Source organism: Cuculus canorus, chromosome 2 (assembly GCF_017976375.1).
Source record: "Cuculus canorus isolate bCucCan1 chromosome 2, bCucCan1.pri, whole genome shotgun sequence".
Taxonomy (NCBI): Eukaryota; Metazoa; Chordata; class Aves; order Cuculiformes; family Cuculidae; genus Cuculus; species Cuculus canorus.
In genome coordinates this window covers 139,123,411-139,143,519 of record NC_071402.1, presented here as the reverse complement: position 1 = coordinate 139,143,519, position 20,109 = coordinate 139,123,411, and the positions used below count along the sequence as shown (strand labels likewise).

The 20,109-nt window shown below is 38.8% G+C and overlaps 1 protein-coding gene across 2 annotated transcripts; it reads left to right on the top strand.

Moving 5' to 3' along the window:
- The first annotated feature begins 6,446 nt into the window (after positions 1-6,446).
- On the top strand, positions 6,447-19,219 carry HACD1 (3-hydroxyacyl-CoA dehydratase 1). Of its 2 annotated transcripts, none has more exons than XM_054059349.1 (7): positions 6,447-6,656; positions 10,656-10,773; positions 12,120-12,138; positions 12,226-12,308; positions 14,963-15,084; positions 17,336-17,514; positions 19,012-19,219. In XM_054059349.1, the coding sequence occupies exons 1-7, from the start codon at positions 6,532-6,534 to the stop codon at positions 19,092-19,094; spliced, it is 729 nt and encodes a 242-aa protein (XP_053915324.1). In that variant the 5' UTR covers positions 6,447-6,531; the 3' UTR covers positions 19,095-19,219. The 2 variants fall into 2 exon arrangements, with proteins under 2 accessions (XP_053915324.1, XP_053915323.1); XM_054059348.1 differs by having other exon boundaries at positions 6,449-6,656; positions 12,220-12,308.
- The last annotated feature ends 890 nt before the right edge of the window (positions 19,220-20,109 follow it).

Genomic DNA, 20,109 nt, shown 5'->3' with positions numbered 1-20,109 from the left:
AAAATGAATTGTAGGAATCCTTTCAAAACAGGCAGAGCTTTTAGGCAGTAGTCCTGCAGTAAGAGCAAACACAAGAGATGTGGGGAACTGGAGTGTTAGACTGTCCTCAGCCTGAAAGGATTCCAACACAACTTTTCTACCCAGCATTTTGAAAAAGGTAGTCTATACTCAGCATCTTAAGGCTCTGTAGTCATGGCTCCTGTTCTGTTTCTCTAAACATTTTGTTCTGTTGAACACAGTGTGAAGTAGGAGAGCCCTTTGAATACTCTCTATTATATTGTATCTCCCTCTTTGCCCATCCCATGGCTCTGGCATTCTTCCATGGCACAGCAGAGGGTGATAGAGCACTCACAAAGCGTGGGGCACAGACAACTACAGAAACCAGGTTTTCCACCTTATGTGTGAGTAGTATAATGAATATGCTACTAAAAAAGCTATAGAAAAGATATTAAAAAAAAAAGGTGTGTTAAGCTTTCTTTGTTGGATGTGGTTCAAAATATTTGTACTGTTTCCTACTGCATTGAAATGGAACTTGTGCTGCCTAAGCTGGCTGTCTGAAAGTAATGAATGCAGTTCAAAGGTACAGTTTCAAATTGCATCTAATTTCAGGGTAACTACAGCTGATAGAGAATGTAGTGACACTGCACTCTCTGTGCCCACAACTATGTGCTGCCACCACATTCCTTGTATTAGATTTGGAATTTGATCCAATTAATTTGTGGCTGCACAATCAGCTCATCCAGCCAAAAACTACCTCACTGCAAAAGGGTCCCTATAGAAACATGTCACTCATCTGACCCACCTTGCAATTTCATCTCAGGCAAGGGAAGAGGTAGGAAGGCACGTCTGGGAACTCTACTCACCAGACTGGATCAAGAAAATCAGGCATGTCCGGGGGATTATTCATCCGTTCTATTTCAGATCTCCTTCCAAAGACGGCCTCTGCAACAGCGTGACTCTACTGATTTCACAGAGATTATCACTCCAGCAGTTCTATGACTTAGGACTCATATGCAGACAGCCATATTATAGCAAGTTTTAGGTAGAATGTTTTTTAAGAATATGTGCTACTTTTGTCCAAAGTAAACAGTCTCAGATGACTGGTATGGATACTTCTTTATTTCCACACTTCATTTTTTATATAGTACTGTTGTTCAGATATTGCTAAGTGATAAAACCATGTATTCAGTTAATTGCTATTGTAACTTGCTTCCTGTATTTTAAAGATGTGACATGCTTCTGAATTATCTTAAGTAACTTTTGAATTTTGTTGTTTGTTTATATAATTTATTACTTTTTTTTTTAAATGTGACAAGATAAGCCATAGTAAGTGCTATATACATAGTAAGAATTATGTACATAGTCAGTATAAGGTAAGTACTATATTATCTGTAGCAGGGTTATTCTGGATTCTGGTGGTATGTAATAAATCATTTCCCTTTAGTCTTCTGGTAGGAGAGGGTACTTGGGAACAGCAACTTCTAAATAACAATTCACTAGAAAGGTTTTATATTTTTTTACAATCACTCAGCTGACATACATCTGCATTAGACAAGTGTATTTTTTAGAGGAAGACAACAACCTCATGGCCATGGAAGGGAAGTCCACTGGAGTTTCAGTTTACTGGAGGAGTATTACACTTGTCATTCCCGTTTATTTCAGCACACGTTAGTTTGCTAGCTGCCGTACTGTAAGGATAAGGTGCATAACTCCAGGAAAAAGTCAGGCTAGTACACTTCTAGCAAGGAGACAGACACGAAGACCAATGGTTGTCTCACAGATCAGTCACGCTGACCTCTATTTTAACTGCATTTTCATTGCAGTCCACTGCGTACATTCCTTTCAGAACTGGAAGCTGAGCAGAAAAGAAAATCAAAGGAAAAGAGGAAGGCTCAGAGTAGAGAAGGTGCCAGCAGTCCATTTAATCACTGCTTTTGTCTTTGACGGAAAGTTCAAGATGTTTTGGATGGCACACAAGATGCTGTAATGCATAACAATACAATGATATAATTAAAACAAAATTTATCCTAGTCACAGGCCACACACAAGTGTTCTAACTACTGGACTACTGAGACTTACCCCCCATCTGTAACTTCATTGTACATATCCTAATGTTTTGCAAGTGTCCAAGTTACATTACTTAGTTATGGAATTCTTATCTATTTCTTCATATAAAGAGGATATATGAGAAGTGTCAATGCAATAAGCCTTATGTCGTCTGTTATACAACAACTCAGGCTAAAATTACTGAATTGTCTTTTTTTACCTTAATAGTTATGAAGTATGCAAGTGGGATTATATGTAGCATATAGCCAGAGTTCCCCCAAATCCATATAACTTTAGAACTAGGCAAATATTCAAATAATAAACTTTATAAAACAACTCAGTTTGCCCTGAGCACACTAAAAATTGTAACATGCAACTTTCTAGTTTATATTTGCATGTGTAGCTGCCAGAAACAAGGGTTTACATATACCTCAATCTTTCTGTGTTCAAAGCAGTATTTGCAGACCAGCTCACATGAAGGAATATTTCACGTTTACTCTGCAGTTTTGTTAAATTATTTTGGATAACAAGTTCACCTAAGTCAGACACTAGAATGTGTATACTATTTGCTTCAGTAAGGTTATAGCGATCTACTGTGATAACACTGTAAGAAGCAGCCAATCTGTGAGCTACTGGGACCTCTGTATGCCTGGACTTCCCTGGAGATGCTGGTGGGAGCATCACTCTGTGCCAGCTCCCTGATGTGCATGGAGTACCACTTGTCCTAGTGCTTTTTTTGACATGAACACCTGTTCTCCATGTGGTTAAACTGACTATACCCAATATGGTCACTTTTCCTTACTAATATCTCAGACCAGCTTCCAACCAATGATCAGGTTAAAATTAATCTTTTCATTCTCCATCACTCTTCCAAGAAGGAAAATATAAATATTTCCACTGACCATAAAGTATGTTAGATTCGACTGTTATTCCCTTGATAAGGAGGCTTTTTTTTTAACTGAAGTCCTTAAAGTAAAACTAAATATTAAGCAAAGATTGTGTGTGCTCTGATGCTAATAATGGAAGCAGTCTCCTCTACAGAGATCATAGTGCTCATGCAAGCAAGCTACCATTGAAATATACCAAAAATCAGAAGGTACTTTTAATATTTTTTAAGTGCTTTGTGAAACTCTGTAAAAACATCTGTCTGACATCTATTGGCAAGGTAGCAAAGCTTCTTTATTTAAGAAAAATCTTACATTTATTGCACAATATAGGGAAGGGAATTTAAGAATATCTTACTTATGCTAGCGGTTAATTTTCAACAGGCACTTTATTTTGCTCATGTGAACATAATAAGTATTGTAGAGTCCAATTAGTCTAGTATAGCAAAAAGCACACTGAGTTTGGATAAAAACAAAACTCAGATGAGCAGAACAGTCACCTCCTTTTAATATGTGTCTGTCCTTCAACACTGCGGTTTGGGTTATAGTTTTGCTCTGGAGAGGATTAAATAGAAAAATGCACTGGGGCATCTCAAACTGGTGCTTTTCAGAACATAAAGCAAATACAGCAGTTCTTTTCAGATATATAGAGTCAACAGTTTTCATGCAAAGACTCTGAAACGTTCACACCAGGATTTTTTTTTTTAATAACAGAAATACAAAGTTCCACTTCAGCCTGTGTGCATGACACCTGCTTTCCTTCACTGACTGTAGTCAGAGGCTTAATATGAATCACTAATTTTGCAGTAGCAGTGCAAAACTCCAACTGCTTCAGATGTGCCAACCACAAAGACATCTGCTAGTTCTTCCCACAAGATTTATGCAACCCATTCTACACCACATATTTTGAAAGCATTTTCTGTCCTGTTTCTAGAGTAGTAAATAAAATAATACACACCTGGATGACTGCTCAAAAAGTGTCTAAACACTGGTGTTCAATTTAGACATAGCTAAATTCTATTTACTTTCATGTATCCTTAAATATTTCACTGATTACTACATACTGTAATCTGAAATAGCATGCAACTACTATATATAAGACTGTTGTCTAAGCACTTTGTTCTTGCAACTGTGTTGGGAACATTAAGTGAAGACACATTAAGTGTGCCTCTGGTCTAGAGGACAAGCAGAATTTCAATTGTTAATTTTTTTTTAACAATTCTCCTTCTGCAGAATTTTATCATCTGGCGTTGAACTGTTCAGAAGTATAAAGGTAATCTCATGATTCTGCAGGCCTAATACTAAGTAATTCTTGCAGCATTTCACAGTAGATGAACTAGACCTTCCCCTGTGAGAGAGGAGCAGATAAGTCATTACATTATTTTCAGAGCACTACAACTTTTCACTTGCTAAAGATGTTTCCATATTGGATAGGTAATTTTGTAACAAAAAAAAATCATTATAGAACACTGCATGAGAAAATAATTCTTATAAAAGCTTCACCTTGTATTTCTGGAAACAGTTTGGAAATAGATCTCATTCAGATTTACAAGGTATTGAATATCTCCCTTGTGCAACAGGAACTTAGAAGACCAATATACATCAATAATATCAATCATGAAGAAGGCTGGGAAATCCATTCATTTTTGTAATAACAGGAGAGCAATGTTCATGGTTTGGAACTAGAGTGAATAAAAGAGAACCACCCGTGAAGACAGAATGAGTATGAAACATATTGATGGGCTCACCTACAGCACAAAAGACCTTGATCTGACTATCTTGACATTTACTGAAATATATGCCTAGCTGTGCAAAAGAGGAGCTGGAGGTTATATGTATGCTGCCTGAACAGCATGCCGAGGCTGGCACAGCTGGAGGTGGGCATCAGGGGGTTGGGTGCAGCCTGCACCTTTGAAAGGCCATGTCACACCAGTATAGCTCAGGTTGAGGCTGTCACCTCTTCCAGAGCCAGTACCAGCATCACTTCCCATGCTGGCTTTGCTTCCCTGTGCCTTTGCACAGGGAGCAGACCTACAATTTAGGACAACATGAATATTCAAATCTCATCCTTCTGGCTGCCACCTGTGTCCTTTTCAAGCCCTAGGAAGAATTTTACCCCCCTTCTCAGGGGTGTGCCTTAGTCTTCCTTGTATGTTGAGGGTGTCATTTATTGTGACCTACCAGATGGGAAGGTGTCCTTTCCCCACAGTCACCCTGGCAGGTGGCTGCTGGGCCTCTGAGTTGGGGGCCTGGCCATATTCCCACCAGTCAGTCCCTGACCAAACTCCCAAATGTTCAACCTCCAACATACATTCCTGTGTTCGCAAAGAAGTGTGGTGTTTTCTGTTGGGGTGGGCTACATCTGCTGATGGTGCCTGAGGGTGACCAGTGGAGCTGGTGAGATGGGAATAAGGGACATGGGAAAAGTGATCAGCAGGATCAGAAACGGTGGGCGACTTTGATCCAGAGTCAAAGCTGCTTGAGAAGCTGCTTAGCATCCGAACGGGAAATGGTTGAATGTGGGGACAGAATCCAGCACAGGGCTAGCAAGCTGCTAGGAAAGGCTGCAACTCAGTCAGTGCAAAGATGAGGATCTGAAAGGCATTTGAGCAGCTTTATTGGAAAGAGAACAAGAAAGAAACCTCCAAAGTAATGCAGACACTGTTCAGTGTCATCAAAAGAAGTGTGGTCAGCAGGTCAAGGGAGGTGATTCTGACCTTCTATTCCTGTCTTGTGAGACCTCATCTGGAGTATTGTGTCCAGTTCTGGAATCCTCAACATAAGAAGGATATGGAGCTGTTGGAACAGGTCCAGAGGAGGGCTACAACAATAGTCAGAGGGCTGGAGCACCTCCTATACCAGGACAGGCTGAGAGAGCTGGGCTTGTTCCACCTGGAGAAGAGAAGGCTCTGAGGAGACCTTATAGTGACCTTCCAGTACCTAAAGGGTCTACAAGAAAGCTGGGGAGGGACTGTTCACAAAGGCTTGTGGTGATAGCACTAGGGGCAATGGGTGTAAACTGGAGAGGGGCAGATTTAAACTAGACATAAGGAGGAATTTCTTTACCATGAGAGTAGTGAGGCACTGGCACAGGTTGCCCAGGGAAGTTGTGGCTGCCCTATCCCTGGAGGTGTTCAAGGCCAGGTTGGATGGGGCCTTGGGCAGCCTGATCTAGCGGGATGCATCCCTGCCCACGGCAGTGGGGGTGGAACAGGATGATCTTGAAGGTCCCTTCCGACCCAAACTATTCTATGATTCAGTGAAGCCGCCAGAAATATGCGAAACAAATCTGGTCCGTACGAAGCTGCCCATTTCCCAGCGCGTCTTATGCGCAATAGGAATATTTTTCATTACTACACTTTTAGTTCGTTTGTTTGTTCGGCGGTCTTTAGCAAATTTATCCCCCAAACTGCAGCACTTCACAGGACAGCGGCGCCCCGCGAGCCGCTCTGCCGTCACCCTCTCCGGCGACTCCAGGAGGGCGGAGCGCGGGGTCACGTGACTGGCGCGCGGCGGGGCGGGCGGATGGGGCGCGCGGCGGGGGGCGCGGCCGCAGCCCCTCCTGCGGGCGTCGCCTGGCGCCGGCGGCCCCGCACGAGCCATGGCGGCCAGCGAGGAGGACGGAGGCGGCGGCGGTGGTGCGGCGGAGGAGAACGGCAAGAAGAGGAGGCCGGGCGCCTTGGCCACGGCCTGGCTCATCTTCTACAACGTGGCCATGACGGCGGGGTAAGCGGGCGGCGGGGACGCGGCGCGGGGCATTGCCTAATACGGTGCAGCGGCGCCGCGCCTCGCCCCGCGGAGGTTAAGTATAGTCGGGGCAGGAATGGCGGGGGGGGAGCGGCGGGCGCGGCCCCGGCCCGTGGCACCTCCGAGGCTCCTTCGGGAGTTAAAACGAGCATCCGTCATCAGGCATGGGCAGCGCGAGGGAGCGATCCCCATCCAGCGTGTGCAGCCAGGCGGAACCTGGCCACGGAAAGCATCTCCCGTTTGCGTGCGACTGTATAAATATTAGGAGGAATCTTATGTACATTCTATTACTTTCCAAGGATTACTTCAAATGTTTTTATGAACTTCGTAATAGTCAAAATTCCTGTTAATTTGGAGCTCTGGAGCCAGTTCTCTGCCTGACCTTGCTTTTGAAATAGGAAAAAGCCACAAACAGGTGATGATAGAAGAAGACGCATCTGTTCAGCACAGATCACACAAGACGTTATCATGTTCAAAGAATGAACGGCGTCTGGAAAAGCACTATTTGAAAGAAAACATGCTATCAGAGGGAAAGCCTGTCTTAACTTTCAAAAAATACAGTGACTTAGATGAAACTATAGCTTAAATTAAAAAAAAAAATCCACTTTTTGTAATAGTAACTAATTCTTGTATCACACAGGCTCTGCCATCTCACGGCCACAGTTGCGGGGTAGGGTGGACAGTTTCTCAGGTCCTGGGTCCAAGAGAGGAGAGCACGCACCGGCTCCCTCTGAGACAAATTTCTGAAGCTGAGCGTGGTGCTGAGCAGCAGTGGGCATTTAGTGATGAGAAGGGGGTGGGTGGAGGGGAGGGGGCTCATTTGAGCCGCTGCTTTGCTTTGAGGGAGATCAGTATGTATGTTGAATAACAAATTATAAGAGCATTCAGGTTTATGTCATTAGTGCTTGAAGCGCTTATTTTCAGCTGCTGAAGATTTGTTTTGTTCACTAGTCGTTGGGAAAAAAAACCCCAAAACTATGAATTTCCACATGATTAGAAGAAAACTAAGAACAATTTCATAACTTCCAGGCTGACATTCATCATAAGAACAGTTTTACTTTGGTTACCAGTGGCTGAACTTTCTGCCATTTGAATCCCTTACAGCAGAATTGATATCCTACAGGTGAAACAGGAGTTCAAGCATTGATGCCCAAAGCTGCAAATATGATCATAACGGCTTTCTTCTCACTCGCATCGGTCAATCTTGAACACAAATTAAAGCCTGTTCATATATTGCAGCAACACCTTGTGAACAGCGCTTTTACTCAATGTCATTTCTTTCTGTCTGGCAGGCTAATGTTCCCTCATTGAATTCCCAGTCTCGTGCTCGATGTGTGAATTTGCTAATGAACACTGACTCTTGCCACGGACTTCTGTGTCCGCAGAAGATTATCGAACCGTACTAGTTTTGACCTTAGGTGCTGATTCAGTATCTGTCACTTCATTCTTTCCCATCTTTCATTAATATCAAAAGGGATTAAGACATCAAAATTGCATATTTTATGTGGAAATAGAGAAATAAGAGATTGTAACAAATTCTTGTAGTCTTTAAGAGATGCAGTTTAGGAGAAAAATAAACATTTGAAGTGGTGCAATACTTAACAAGGGCTCTGCACAGGATGAGTAAGTAACAGGAACAGTGTTTGTCCATTTGCTGAGACAGTGCAATACAGCAAAGTATTTCTAGAGTTTTAATAAACTAGTACATAACTGCAAGTTATAGTAATTGTAATAAAAATTATGGCTTATCTTTCTACCAAAGATTTAAGCAATGAAAATGACAGATCAGTACCCAATCTTACAGAAAATGTTTTCCATTTCCTGGTGATTTGCAATATTTGCTACAAGGGCTTTCATGAGATCCAAAGTCAAAGCTGCTGGCAACTAAATAAATTGATCTGCAGAAATTAATGGAAATTTATTTACATAGAACGTATTTGCAAACTTTGCTTCTGAGCGCAGTCCAAGATTACTCCTCTCTGCAGCCCTTCTGTTACAAGATGATGTGCAGAAAAAGTCGTGTTAGATTAGATGTATTATGACTTCCCAGACTAGGGCTAGGACAGAGCTGTTGCTGTCACTATTTGTGCTGCCAGATGATGTAAACTCACCGTCACCTTCCTCTTGTCAAACACTTCATGATAAAACAGGAAAGCTTTACTGTGAAGGGCAACCAGTGAGTAATTCCTCATTTCCAAAGTGATGGCAGACAAACTCAAATTGATGCACTCAGATTTAAAGTATATTATGAAATCTGAGTAATATTTGTGGAGGCAAATTTTGGACCTCTTGCAGACCGAATTAATGGGCTTAAAGTGGAATGGATCATGGAAGGGAATCATTCCTGCCCTGTGGGAAAGCCTCACTAACTATGTGAATTTGAAATGCCATGATAAAGTGCTGGAATGGGCCACGCCAGGTGACTGTGTAGCACTAGGCAGTGTGTGTAAGAGTTGCTCAGGGGCTGATGCTGAAGTACATGCCATCCAAGGTGAACAGAGAGCTGTCACGATCCATGCGGATTTCATGCCATTATAGGATAGCAGGTCTGACCAAAGATCAGTGTTTCCTGGTACACAATTTCCAGTGTTAACCAGTACCTTGTGCTAAGGAAAGAGCATAAGAATAAGAGAGATGTTCAGTATTTATCCAAATCTTTATATAAGTATTTCTCCAAATGTTTATATGCTCTCTGAATCTGCCTCTGAGTATTTCTCAGATCTTTCTGCTTTGTCATTTGGGCCCTTCCTTAGCCAGAGCTCGTGTAGCTGTACAGTATGCTTGTTATGGCTTTACCTATACTGAAAGGACTGAGTAATTGTTCCTCACCAGAAAAGAAGTTAAGCTAAAGTTGTAACTTTTGGTTTTTTCAAGCTCAGAATAGCCATCTCTAGCTGTAGTTATGCCTGTAAGTCTACATTAAAGAATTTTTTTACATTCTTAGTCTTTGTGGATTGAAACCTGAAGTTCCAAGGAATCTCAGTAGTATGATGTTTGTAAGAGTGTGGTATAGCTCTGCATTAGACATGGAACATATGGTACACTGTTTTGAAAATATTAATTATATAAACATGGATTAATTACAAGGGAGGAATTGCACATGCCATAGGTTATTGTGCTGGGTCTGTGCTGGGTGGAGGATATCAAGTCAGCCTCAATTCAGAAGTTTATTTTTTTAGTTTCAGTTTTCATTTGTGATCTCAATTTAAGTTTTATATCGAATTCCAGTTTGATTGAAGTGATCCTGTTACTTTCTTTACGTTGGAAGGGTTATCAGTTGGTAGCATTGTTCAGTTTCCTTAAAAAAAAATGTGAAAAAATTAGCCAGCACCGTCAAATATGCAAGTTAAATATACGTGCCTCTGGAAGCCAGGAGCATGAAGTGCCCATTTTTCAGCATTGATTTTCAGTCTGCTTTTCAAAGATGACTTTTCACCTTTTTTGAAAATGAAATCATAATGGTAACTACAGTTGTACAACCACAGACAGAAGTATTCACATCACTAGTCAGTTCTGAAAATTATGAGTTGAAGGACCACGAAAAATGTAAAAAAGTTGTTAGGTTCTGGCCTTTTACTTGTGACTCACAATGATGGCTTCAGTGCCAAGTTTATCATGTGTGTTTGAATAACTCATTCATAGTAAAGATGCAAGAGGATTTAATAGTAAAAATATGTAGTCACTGCTAGTGAAAAGTCTGATGAACTCATGGGTTTTGGGGGTGCCCTTAATTCATCACAGTCCTTTGAATATAAACAAGTGATCCTCTGTCCTTTCCCCAGTAATGAAATGAGTGTGATGTTTATATAACTTTATGTAGTATTTGTGTCTAAAAATATTTTTAATAATCTCCTGAGAACACTGTCAACTGAAGAAGTGAAGATATTCTGTGAAGAAAATATTCTACTAAATTAGTTATGATGGATGGATATTTTTAGAATTCTAATTTAATATGTATCCATTCTCTTTCTTTTGTAGGTGGCTGGTGTTAGGTATTGCCATGGTGCGGTTTTATATACAGAAAGGAACACATAGAGGCTTATTCAGAAGCGTTCAAAAGACACTTAAATTTTTCCAGACATTTGCTTTGCTTGAGGTAAATTTTAAACATTAGTTTGCTTTACTGGATGCTGCATATCACAGGCAAAACGCACTATTAACCTGAATTTAATAGCAAAATATTATATTAGTACTTAAAGTTCTTCTGACTTTATTATTTAATGAAGGGATTTTGGGGGGCAAAATGATTATTTCAAACAAATGCACATATTTTTTCAAAATTAATTCTAATATATCTTTAATACTACCTGGGAATTGCCTTCATTTGAGAGTCTAACTCTAAAGGCAAAATCTCTGGAGGCATTCCAGCCAGCAGATCAACTGTCAAGCTTAGGTTTTACTCTCCAGAGGTGGTAGCTTCCTTCTTATTCCTTGTACTGGACTCATTATCCTTCAGTGCCTTTCCTGCTCATTTCCCGTCTGGATTCACATGCCCCATATAATCCATTACAGCAGCGTCTGTGCAAGCTTTACAAAGTGTATGCCCACAGCATCACAGAATTGTTTAGGTTGGAAAAGACCTTTAAGATCGAGTCCAACTGTAAACCTAGCACTGCCAAGTCTGCCACCAAACCATATCCCTGAGCACCACACCTACCCATTGTTTAAATACCCTCAAGGATGGCAACTCCACTGTTTCCCTGGGCAGCCTGTTCCAGTGCTTGGTATGCACTAACTAGTGGCCTCAGTTTATGATACATCTGTAGAATGAAACTGTTTGGTGAATTGAGTACTTACTGTACTTTCACAGGCACAACAAAGAGTGCCTATGTACTTTTTAACTTTCTTCTGTCTGTAACTTGTAGTTCAAGAAACTTAAAATCATGTGGCCATCTGTATATAGGCTTTTATAGTATTAAGCTTTCACAATAAGTAATTCTTCTCAGATCTGCCAAAATAATGAAAAATGCTCTATTTCCTAAACATCAGTGACCATACAATAAATCTGAAGCTTCATGGCAAAATTATAAAAATGTTATTAATCTGTAATCAATAGAGAACATTTTAAAATTGCAACACATTTAGCATCTGTTATGACCACCTCTATGCCGTCCTGTAAAATTATTCTTTGAATAAGATACTGGAAGGGAAGCTCACTGGTTGAAAAAATAAATGCTTTGTAAGTGTCTAAATATGTAATATATACAATTAATCAGAAAATAAATCTTTCGTGTGTTTGCACAGATCAGATTCTGAGCCCAACACACCATTGGTTGCCAGGGCTCTAATGTGTGTTTATTTTAAAGACTGTTAGTGGGAGACAGAAAATCGGTTCTCCTTCAGAATTAAGCCTAGGATTATATTATTTTAAAAAGGCCATGTTTATAGTAAAGATAGTAACATACTGTACATCAGTAACCTCTAACTTATTTTTATTTACAGGTAGTGCACTGTGCAGTTGGTGAGTTCTTTGTTTTAGTTTCTCCTGTAACTAATTAAAATGTGAATTGGACAACATAGATAACACATTTCTCTTTTTAAGGAATAGTTCGCACATCTGTGCTTGTGACTGGGGTCCAAGTGAGTTCCAGAATCTTCATGGTGTGGTTCATTGCACATAGCATAAAACAGGTATGTGTGTGAGCAAGTTGTTTTGATATTTTTTTTTAGGAGAATCTATTAGTACAGTTCTCATTTCCAGGAAGACCATTTGAAAAATTAATGACATTTCTCCAGAGAATACTTAGATTCTTGAGTGTGATTTTGGAAGTTGGGGTCACAGGAAGGAATTTGTGTGCTTCTACCCAGAAGACTAGGTCTAGGTCTTAGCTGTGAATCAGCACAGTCTTTGGCATTGTGCCAGCGTGGTCTGCCTAAGTGAGATCAATGACTACTGCTGTTATTTACCAGCAAATCTACTACAGTGTTACCAGTTCCTTTCCAAAAACTTTAATTAGCACTTAACAAGTTGATCTAAATGAAAGTATGTCTTAAATTGAATTTACCTGGATAAACTTGGTTGTAATTTTGCAATTTATTTTAGTAACTTTCTCAGAATTTATAATGTTACAGTAATATTAACATTTAGTGGCATCCATACTGCATTATTTTCACTAAAAATACATTGAGTTACCCAGCATGCCACAGTGACACTTCAGGTCCTGTATACATGAGAGGTTTATTTGCCTAGTGGTGATTGTAAACCTAGGGATTCATTAGCCCAATGAAGCAAGCTGACTGCATGCAGCTTGTAGATAGCACATTCAGTTCAGTTTCTGAGGTCTGCTGTCTTTCTCGGGGGGGCATGTAAGAAGTGTCAGATAATTTTGAGTCTGTGCTCCTGATCTTTAAACTTAAAAAGCTGAGCCATTAAACTGTCTCACCAGCAGATGGCACATGCCTTTATGCTGATGAGCTATCATAGCACCTGCCTCCTGTTCTCAGATCCCTTCGTTGCAGTTCACAGAAGACTCATTTTCTACAGTTCATCTTTTCACTTACTATTGCTTTTTTTTAACGTGGGATAGGCTTTTCATACATCTGTTTTTTTGTTGTGTTGGTTTTTTTTTTTTTTTTTTTTAGCTAAGTGTTTTCATTTTTCCCTTAAGGGACAATGTCTCAAAGTTTTTAATGTTGGATGTTTACATGAGTGCTAGAACATAGCACCAAGTTTTGCCATTTTGGTATTATCTGCAGTGGATTAAATCTTTACCACATCCAGTTGTGTCTTTTGTTTCCTCTATCTTCAATACAGTAGGTCAAGCTGTGTCTGAGAAAAAAAATACATCTGAGTGTATGTCTGACTGTATTTCACGCTGTTATTGCTTAGCAGGCATGAATGTTCAGGGTCACTTTAGGTGGTGTGAGGCATGTTAGTGATAATAGCCAGACCCAGAGCTCTCTACTTGACTGGAGATTTGCAAGGCAGCAGATAGGAATTCTCTGCATACTTACTTAAAGCTCTTCTGCTTGGATTTAGCACTGTAACATGAATCCAAGTTTAAGTTATCAATGTTTCTCTCTAATCGCACAAAACTAAGAACAGCCTAATTCTATCTTTCCTTTTGCTTATTTGTTTGGATGTCTTTGCACTTCAGTTGTTGCTATGTGTTTGTGAGTTTGGCAGTATTTTTATGTCTTGTTTTCTTTTGTGATGTTGGTGAGATCCTTTCACTAAAAGTGCACCTTCTTTGACTTACGGATCAAGGACGAGATTTTATGAGATGATGAGTAGTTATAATTTTTCTTGCCTTTTGACAGAATTCTGCATTTTCAGCATCTTTGAGATGTATTAAGCTTTGTCACCGTGTTGCATTTTGTTTTAAAAAAATGTTTCCCTTTTTGTAATTTTAACAAAACTTGTGTTACTTTATTTTATTTCACAGACATCCCTGGAGCTTTTCAGCCTTCAGGCATGGAAGTGTATTACAAAATTCCTCCCCTTTTAAAGAAAAGAAAATTACTTGCGTGTAATTCTTCTCCTCAGAAGGTAGTGTTTGTGATAGATCCCCATGTGCCTTCTTTGCATTTGGGGGCTTTTGTTTATCTGTTCACTTAGAGTGAAAAAGAACTGATGTTTTGAAACAGCAGAGAGATGTGCTACCTACCGATGAGGCAGTTTAATGACTCAGAACTTAAATCTTAGATGGGATTGCTAAGTGAGTTTACCCAAAGCTCCTAATCTACCAAGTAGTCTTCATTTAGTGATCTATCTGTGTTCCAGCTCCTTAATTATCTTACAGCTCCCTGAAGTCTGCCAAATTTGATCTGCAGCCAAGTTCCAGTTAGCAGATTATACTAAACAATTCCTTTCTTTTGTCTGAAGTTTCATGGGTATGTGCATTATATGGTGAGGAAGTCTAGGAGTAGTGAAATGCAGAATTGGTAAAAACTACTTATGAAAGGAATGTATCTTCTGTAGTGTTGTTTTCTTCTCGCTGTTTTATGGAGTGAAAAAATAAAAAATCAATCACAAATAAAAAGAGGGAGACAGCAAAGTGAAAATGCAGACAGAATAAAGAAGAGGAATAAGCTTAATTATAGAGGGTTATGTATGATGTTTGCATAATGGATGAAGATTGCTCAGTTTGCAATATGTCTGTATGTTAGTAAATACATATGATAATGAACTGATAATCATTTCAGCATATCACTTTTGTGCCAAAATTTTATTTCTTTATGAGATGTTAGTTCTGTTTCGTATATCTTAAACAGAAGTCTGTTGCAGTTTGCACAGAAAAGAAGCTTAAGGATGAAGAAAGTGTTGGTTCTTTATACTTCTGCAGATCCAGAATGAGGAGAGCGTTATTCTTTTTCTGGTCGTATGGACTGTGACAGAGATTACTCGATATTCCTTCTACACATTCAACCTGCTCAACCATTTGCCATACTTCATTAAATGGGCCAGGTGGAGATGTCTTGCACTTCAGTTTCTTATAGTTCTGTGCATGTTAGTTTCACGCATGCTGAGCTAACACACAGGAGAGCAGATGTTTGAGCTTTGGTTATGTATCAGCAGAGTGCAAGTCAGTTGCTTTGGGTACTTGGGATCATTGTTACTTGGTTTAAACTGTTAAAAATATCTTAGCTGAGATTTTGGGGTGTGATTTGTTTTTTGCTTTTTGTGTGTCACCGTTTGAGCTCTGCTTTAATTTATTTTTTGTTTCCCTTTGGAGTCATCTTTTAACTTACAGTATGACTCCTTACAATGCTTTTGAATACAATGCCCAGAATTAAGCACCTGCACTGGTTTTTGTGTGTTCGAGACCTTTGAAAATGTGGGATTTATTGTTGCGCAGTCTTATGTGTACTACTACTTTATGAGAAGTTCGGCTTTATCGGAGCTTTTGTAAGGTTATATTTGTGTGGTGAAGCTGAATATCAACTTAGTTTAGCCAACATAAAAAGTGTATTCCGTGTCAAACTGCTTTGATTTTGAAGCATACTTAACGTTGGCTGCTGAATCGTATTTCTTGCGGAGACTGCATGTTTATCAGGAGACTTAACTGGGAGAGCAGTATTCTCTGTGTTTGTCATTTGAAAAATACATGCAAGACAAACAGACTTACACTGATAGAAGGAAAATATCTTTCTTATGTTCAGCTTATGTTCAGCACAGGCAACTCTTATTTAAAAGAGTATGTTTCTTTATTTTCCTATATTGTTGTTTTATAGATAATGCAGTTCTGATGCTTCTAGTGCACTTCTTTGATATGTCTGATATTTATACTTTTTTTTTTTTTTTTTTTTTTGCTAATACCTAGGGTGGTAGGCTTGGTCATCTTGAAGCACTAAATGGTAAACTTAAAAATAATCAGGTCTACTTTCATGAATGATTTTTCTATGTAGGCTTCAGAAAGAGAAATGCATCCAGAAAGTACTACCTTGGCAAGTACACTTTTTGCCATCAAGTCAGTGTATCTTGTATGATGGAGCTTTTGTTTCCTTATCATATGCGATAGGGAAAACTTGATGTTCAACAACACAGCTATATTGTGAAATATACTATAAACAGAACATTTGAAAATGTATTATCTTTTCATAGAGTCCAAAGTAGCCCCATAAGATTTATGGATAATCAAACAGGAAAGTTCTGATCTTTAGCTTACACTCGTGAAAGATTTGCCTGACCATTATCTAATGAGACAGGTGTGCTTTAAATTTTAGTTCAGAATTTTTACTTTGTTTGGTTTTTTTTTTTCACTGCATAGATACAAATAGTGTGTGGATCTGTCTAACTGGCAGATAGTGCCAGTTCCTTCTCATATCTCCCCTAATCTGTTCTCTGACCTGCGAGTCCTCTCAGCCCAGATGGATTGCTGTTGTTTTGGATCTCATCTCTTTTGGTCATGAAGTGCACAGTGTACCTTTCTCTCTGTCTGACAGCTCTCATTTGCTGTTCCATGCGTGAACTTGAAAACAGAGAAACTGCATCTCCATGGCACACTCGGAGTAATGACAGCACAAACGCTACTGATTACAGTTTTCATTTTGTCCCCACCTATGTGGCCTATGCCATTCAAAACACATTTTATTTAAACTGAATGCCTTCCCCTTGTATTGAACATTTTTTTCCCCCTTTTAAAATGAACCTGATAAGTTTCTAGAACTCTCATTTTCTTTTATTTTTTTTAAATTCCTTTAGTGGTAACATAGTATTTCTTGGATTTCCCATGTGTCAGTAGGTAAAACAGACTTCTGATGTTTCTCAATATTTACATTATTGTCAAAGAAATTATAATACATAGAGTTGTCCCAGTGTGCATGCACTGTGACAAGGGTGTGTAGGATCATCTCAATTTGGGATTCAGGCCTGGTTTGAATCTTGCCAGTGACAACAGGAGGAATATCAGGAAATTTAAGGCATTATTAGAGACAACAAATTTGTGGATTTTTGAACTCTTTGGTATTAGAAAGACATACAGACATTCTGATATTTCACTGTTTTTAAACAGAAGGACTGAAGAACTCGTTCTCTGTAAACCTAAGTAACACTGTCCAAAGTAAATAAAACTGATATTCTGTGCCAAGTCAGGATTTGGTCATTGGTTTTGGTGCAGAAACTACTGTAATACATTGCTGTGCCACTAATAATAATAGCAAGAGGAACTTCTAAATTCATGGGGTGTTTCTCACATGGGCTTTTTTTTTCAATGCAGATACAACTTTTTTATCATTTTGTATCCTGCTGGAGTTGCAGGTGAACTGCTAACCATATATGCTGCTTTACCCTATGTGAAGAAAACAGGAATGTTTTCACTGAGACTTCCCAACAAATATAATGTCTCCTTTGACTACTATTACTTCCTTATTATTGTCATGTTCTCCTATGTGCCATGTAAGTATACTTAACTGTAATAATGCTAATAGCATAATACCAATTATCAGTAATGCTGGAAATGCTGCCTGTGGTTAAATTGGGCAAATACTTTCTACTATAAAAGCCTGCTTTATAGCCTTTATAAAAGCCTGATCCAAGCTTTGCTGTGCTTTAATTGGTTAGATTGAAATTTTCCATCCTGTTATCTGCCTCAGAACATAAGCTGTCTTGAAAATGTCAGTGAAAATGCTAAAAATATTTCTAAGACTTGAATGAAGTAAAAAACGTTATGGCTTACACACAGAAATACCTGCAGCTGTATCATAGAGAATTTCTAGTGTCTCTGTAACTTTGAAGCAGTGGCTTAAAAAGTGTCCTACACATTGTGCCAAAGATTTGCCTTGTTTTTATTGCTACTAATATCTATTTACATGCTTCCTCTGAAAATTGATATTTGAGTATGCTTGGGAAAAACTTGAAGCAATATTCTCAAGATTTCATTTTCACTGAGATCCATCCCCCAAATCTCTCTGAACCTACTTCACTCCCTGGTTTAATCTGATTGTCCTACTTCTGGATATCAGAAGACACAGATCAATTGGCTAACCAGAGCTAAGAGTAGAGTGACTATCTATCTTTCACTTCCAGTGTTATTTCCACTGGTGCCTAAGCAGTTTAGACAAGGAGAAAGCAACCTGATTCAGATGCAGTACCCCAAATGAGGCTAGACCAAACTAGGCAAACAGAATGTTTCAGATAGTTTGGATAATGAGGCTAGAAACAGGGCAAGAGACTAGGGAGAGGCATTAAGAAGCAGGAAAATTGAAGTTAAAAGGGTCTGTGATCTGCAGACTCTTTATAAAGGTGTCCTTGTAAGGAGCTGACTTTTAAACGTGGACTTTCACAGTATGTGTACACACTAGAATTTTTTGTCACAAGAAATCATGAAGGACAATGAGAAAGATTTATATGAATAAAAGCTAACCTAAGCTTTCGTAACTTACTAATGGTTTTAGAGTTGTTGATATGACTTAATGCTTCAGGAATAAATGTTTTTCTGTCCACTACATATAAGTATCAAATGTATCAGTAGGACAGTAATATAATAGATCTCAGAAGGCTAGGAGAGAGGGATCTCCTCACTTCAAAGTTGAAGAAGTAACGTAAATTTGTATCCTCCTCAAGGTCTTAATTCAAACATGCCTACCTTAGTACAGATTTGAAGACTTAAGGCACTGCCAGAAAGCCGTTAAGTCCTGTTTATACGAAGGAAGTGTTGGAGGGAAGTGCACTGAACACAGAGTATAAATTCAGGGGACCTTGTCTGAGTTCTGAGTAATTATTGTTTTGTAATTCACTGCAGTGTTCATGACTTGCTGTTACTTACCTTAACCAACTGCAGCACTGTGTGCCATAATATTTCCTCAGTTCATCATTCTTCAAAATTGTATTTTTCCATTACGAGATCTGTTGAACTTTTTCATCTGAATTGCTTTCTTTTATGTTTTGATCAAGTATTTCCACAACTCTACTTCCACATGCTGCGGCAGAGAAGAAGGGTGCTTTATGGAGAAGTGATTGTGGAAAAGGACGATTGAATCAAGCCGTGTTACTATGGTGCTTTTAATGGATAAAAAAAGGGTAAAACCCCAAAACTTCCTGTGATTTTTCTGAGTCCAAGTTTTAAAACATGGAACAAGAATAAACAACTGTGCATAAAATAGCATGGACTGTATTATTTTTACAGTTAATATATCTTCAGACCTACCTTTTCATCCTTGGTTTCACTTTCATTTTTAATTGTTCATTTCTTCAGACAATTTATTTTCTGCATTTCAATAGGTTGACAATATGTTTAACAATTGGAATAGTTGACTAACTGTGCTTGCTGTTCTGAAAGGCCTGTTACGACCTGTAATCGTCATCAAGAACAGAAAGACAGTGGATAAGTTGTACTGAAAGTTAGTCTTCTGGAAAACAAAGCATAAATTAGGGGATGTTGTTTTTCATAGACTAGGTGACTTAAATGTTATTTAAGCTTATATTAAGTACTACCTTTCCCGTTATAAGTGCTGCTAGCTTGTTGTTCAACGTCCTTTTAATTACAGGATCACGCTGTAGAATTCCAGAAGAAATTTGGAAAGGCGCTAAGTTCTTGATTGTCAGTGGAAATTTAGATCTCTGTATTTTCATTTGTCATTTTGAAGATATGGAGAATAATTGATATAATATTAACTGATTAAAAGTTTGTGTTGAGGAGTAGACTTGATGTGCCTACCTTTCTCTCATCAGTGATAGGACTAGGACTCATTTGCAAAGGAAGACTGATTGTCAGCATGTTTCCTATGCTACATTTAATTATGTATGCAGAAAAATAATTGTGTTGTATTTAGGAACTATAGCTATAGTGAGATATTTAACTTCTTATAAACAGGGATAAAATATATTCAAAATAATGTCTTAAAATATAAATCGTGCTTTGAATCATCCATTGTAAATTTAGCTGCTCCCTCCCCATTAATTGTTTATACTGTGTTGACTCTAATTCTATTTAATGTCTTCAGTGATCTGCAAGAGGGATCTACAGTATATTGTTAAAAATTACAGATGGTA

Coding starts and splice junctions, on each gene's coding strand:
- HACD1 (XM_054059348.1), top strand. CDS start 6,532: ATGGCGGCCAGCGAGGAGGACGGAGGCGGCGGCGGTGGTGCGGCGGAG. Junction 6,657..10,655: donor AACGTGGCCATGACGGCGGG/GTAAGCGGGCGG, acceptor TTTCTTTTGTAG/GTGGCTGGTGTTAGGTATTG. Junction 15,085..17,335: donor TACTTCATTAAATGGGCCAG/GTGGAGATGTCT, acceptor TTTTCAATGCAG/ATACAACTTTTTTATCATTT.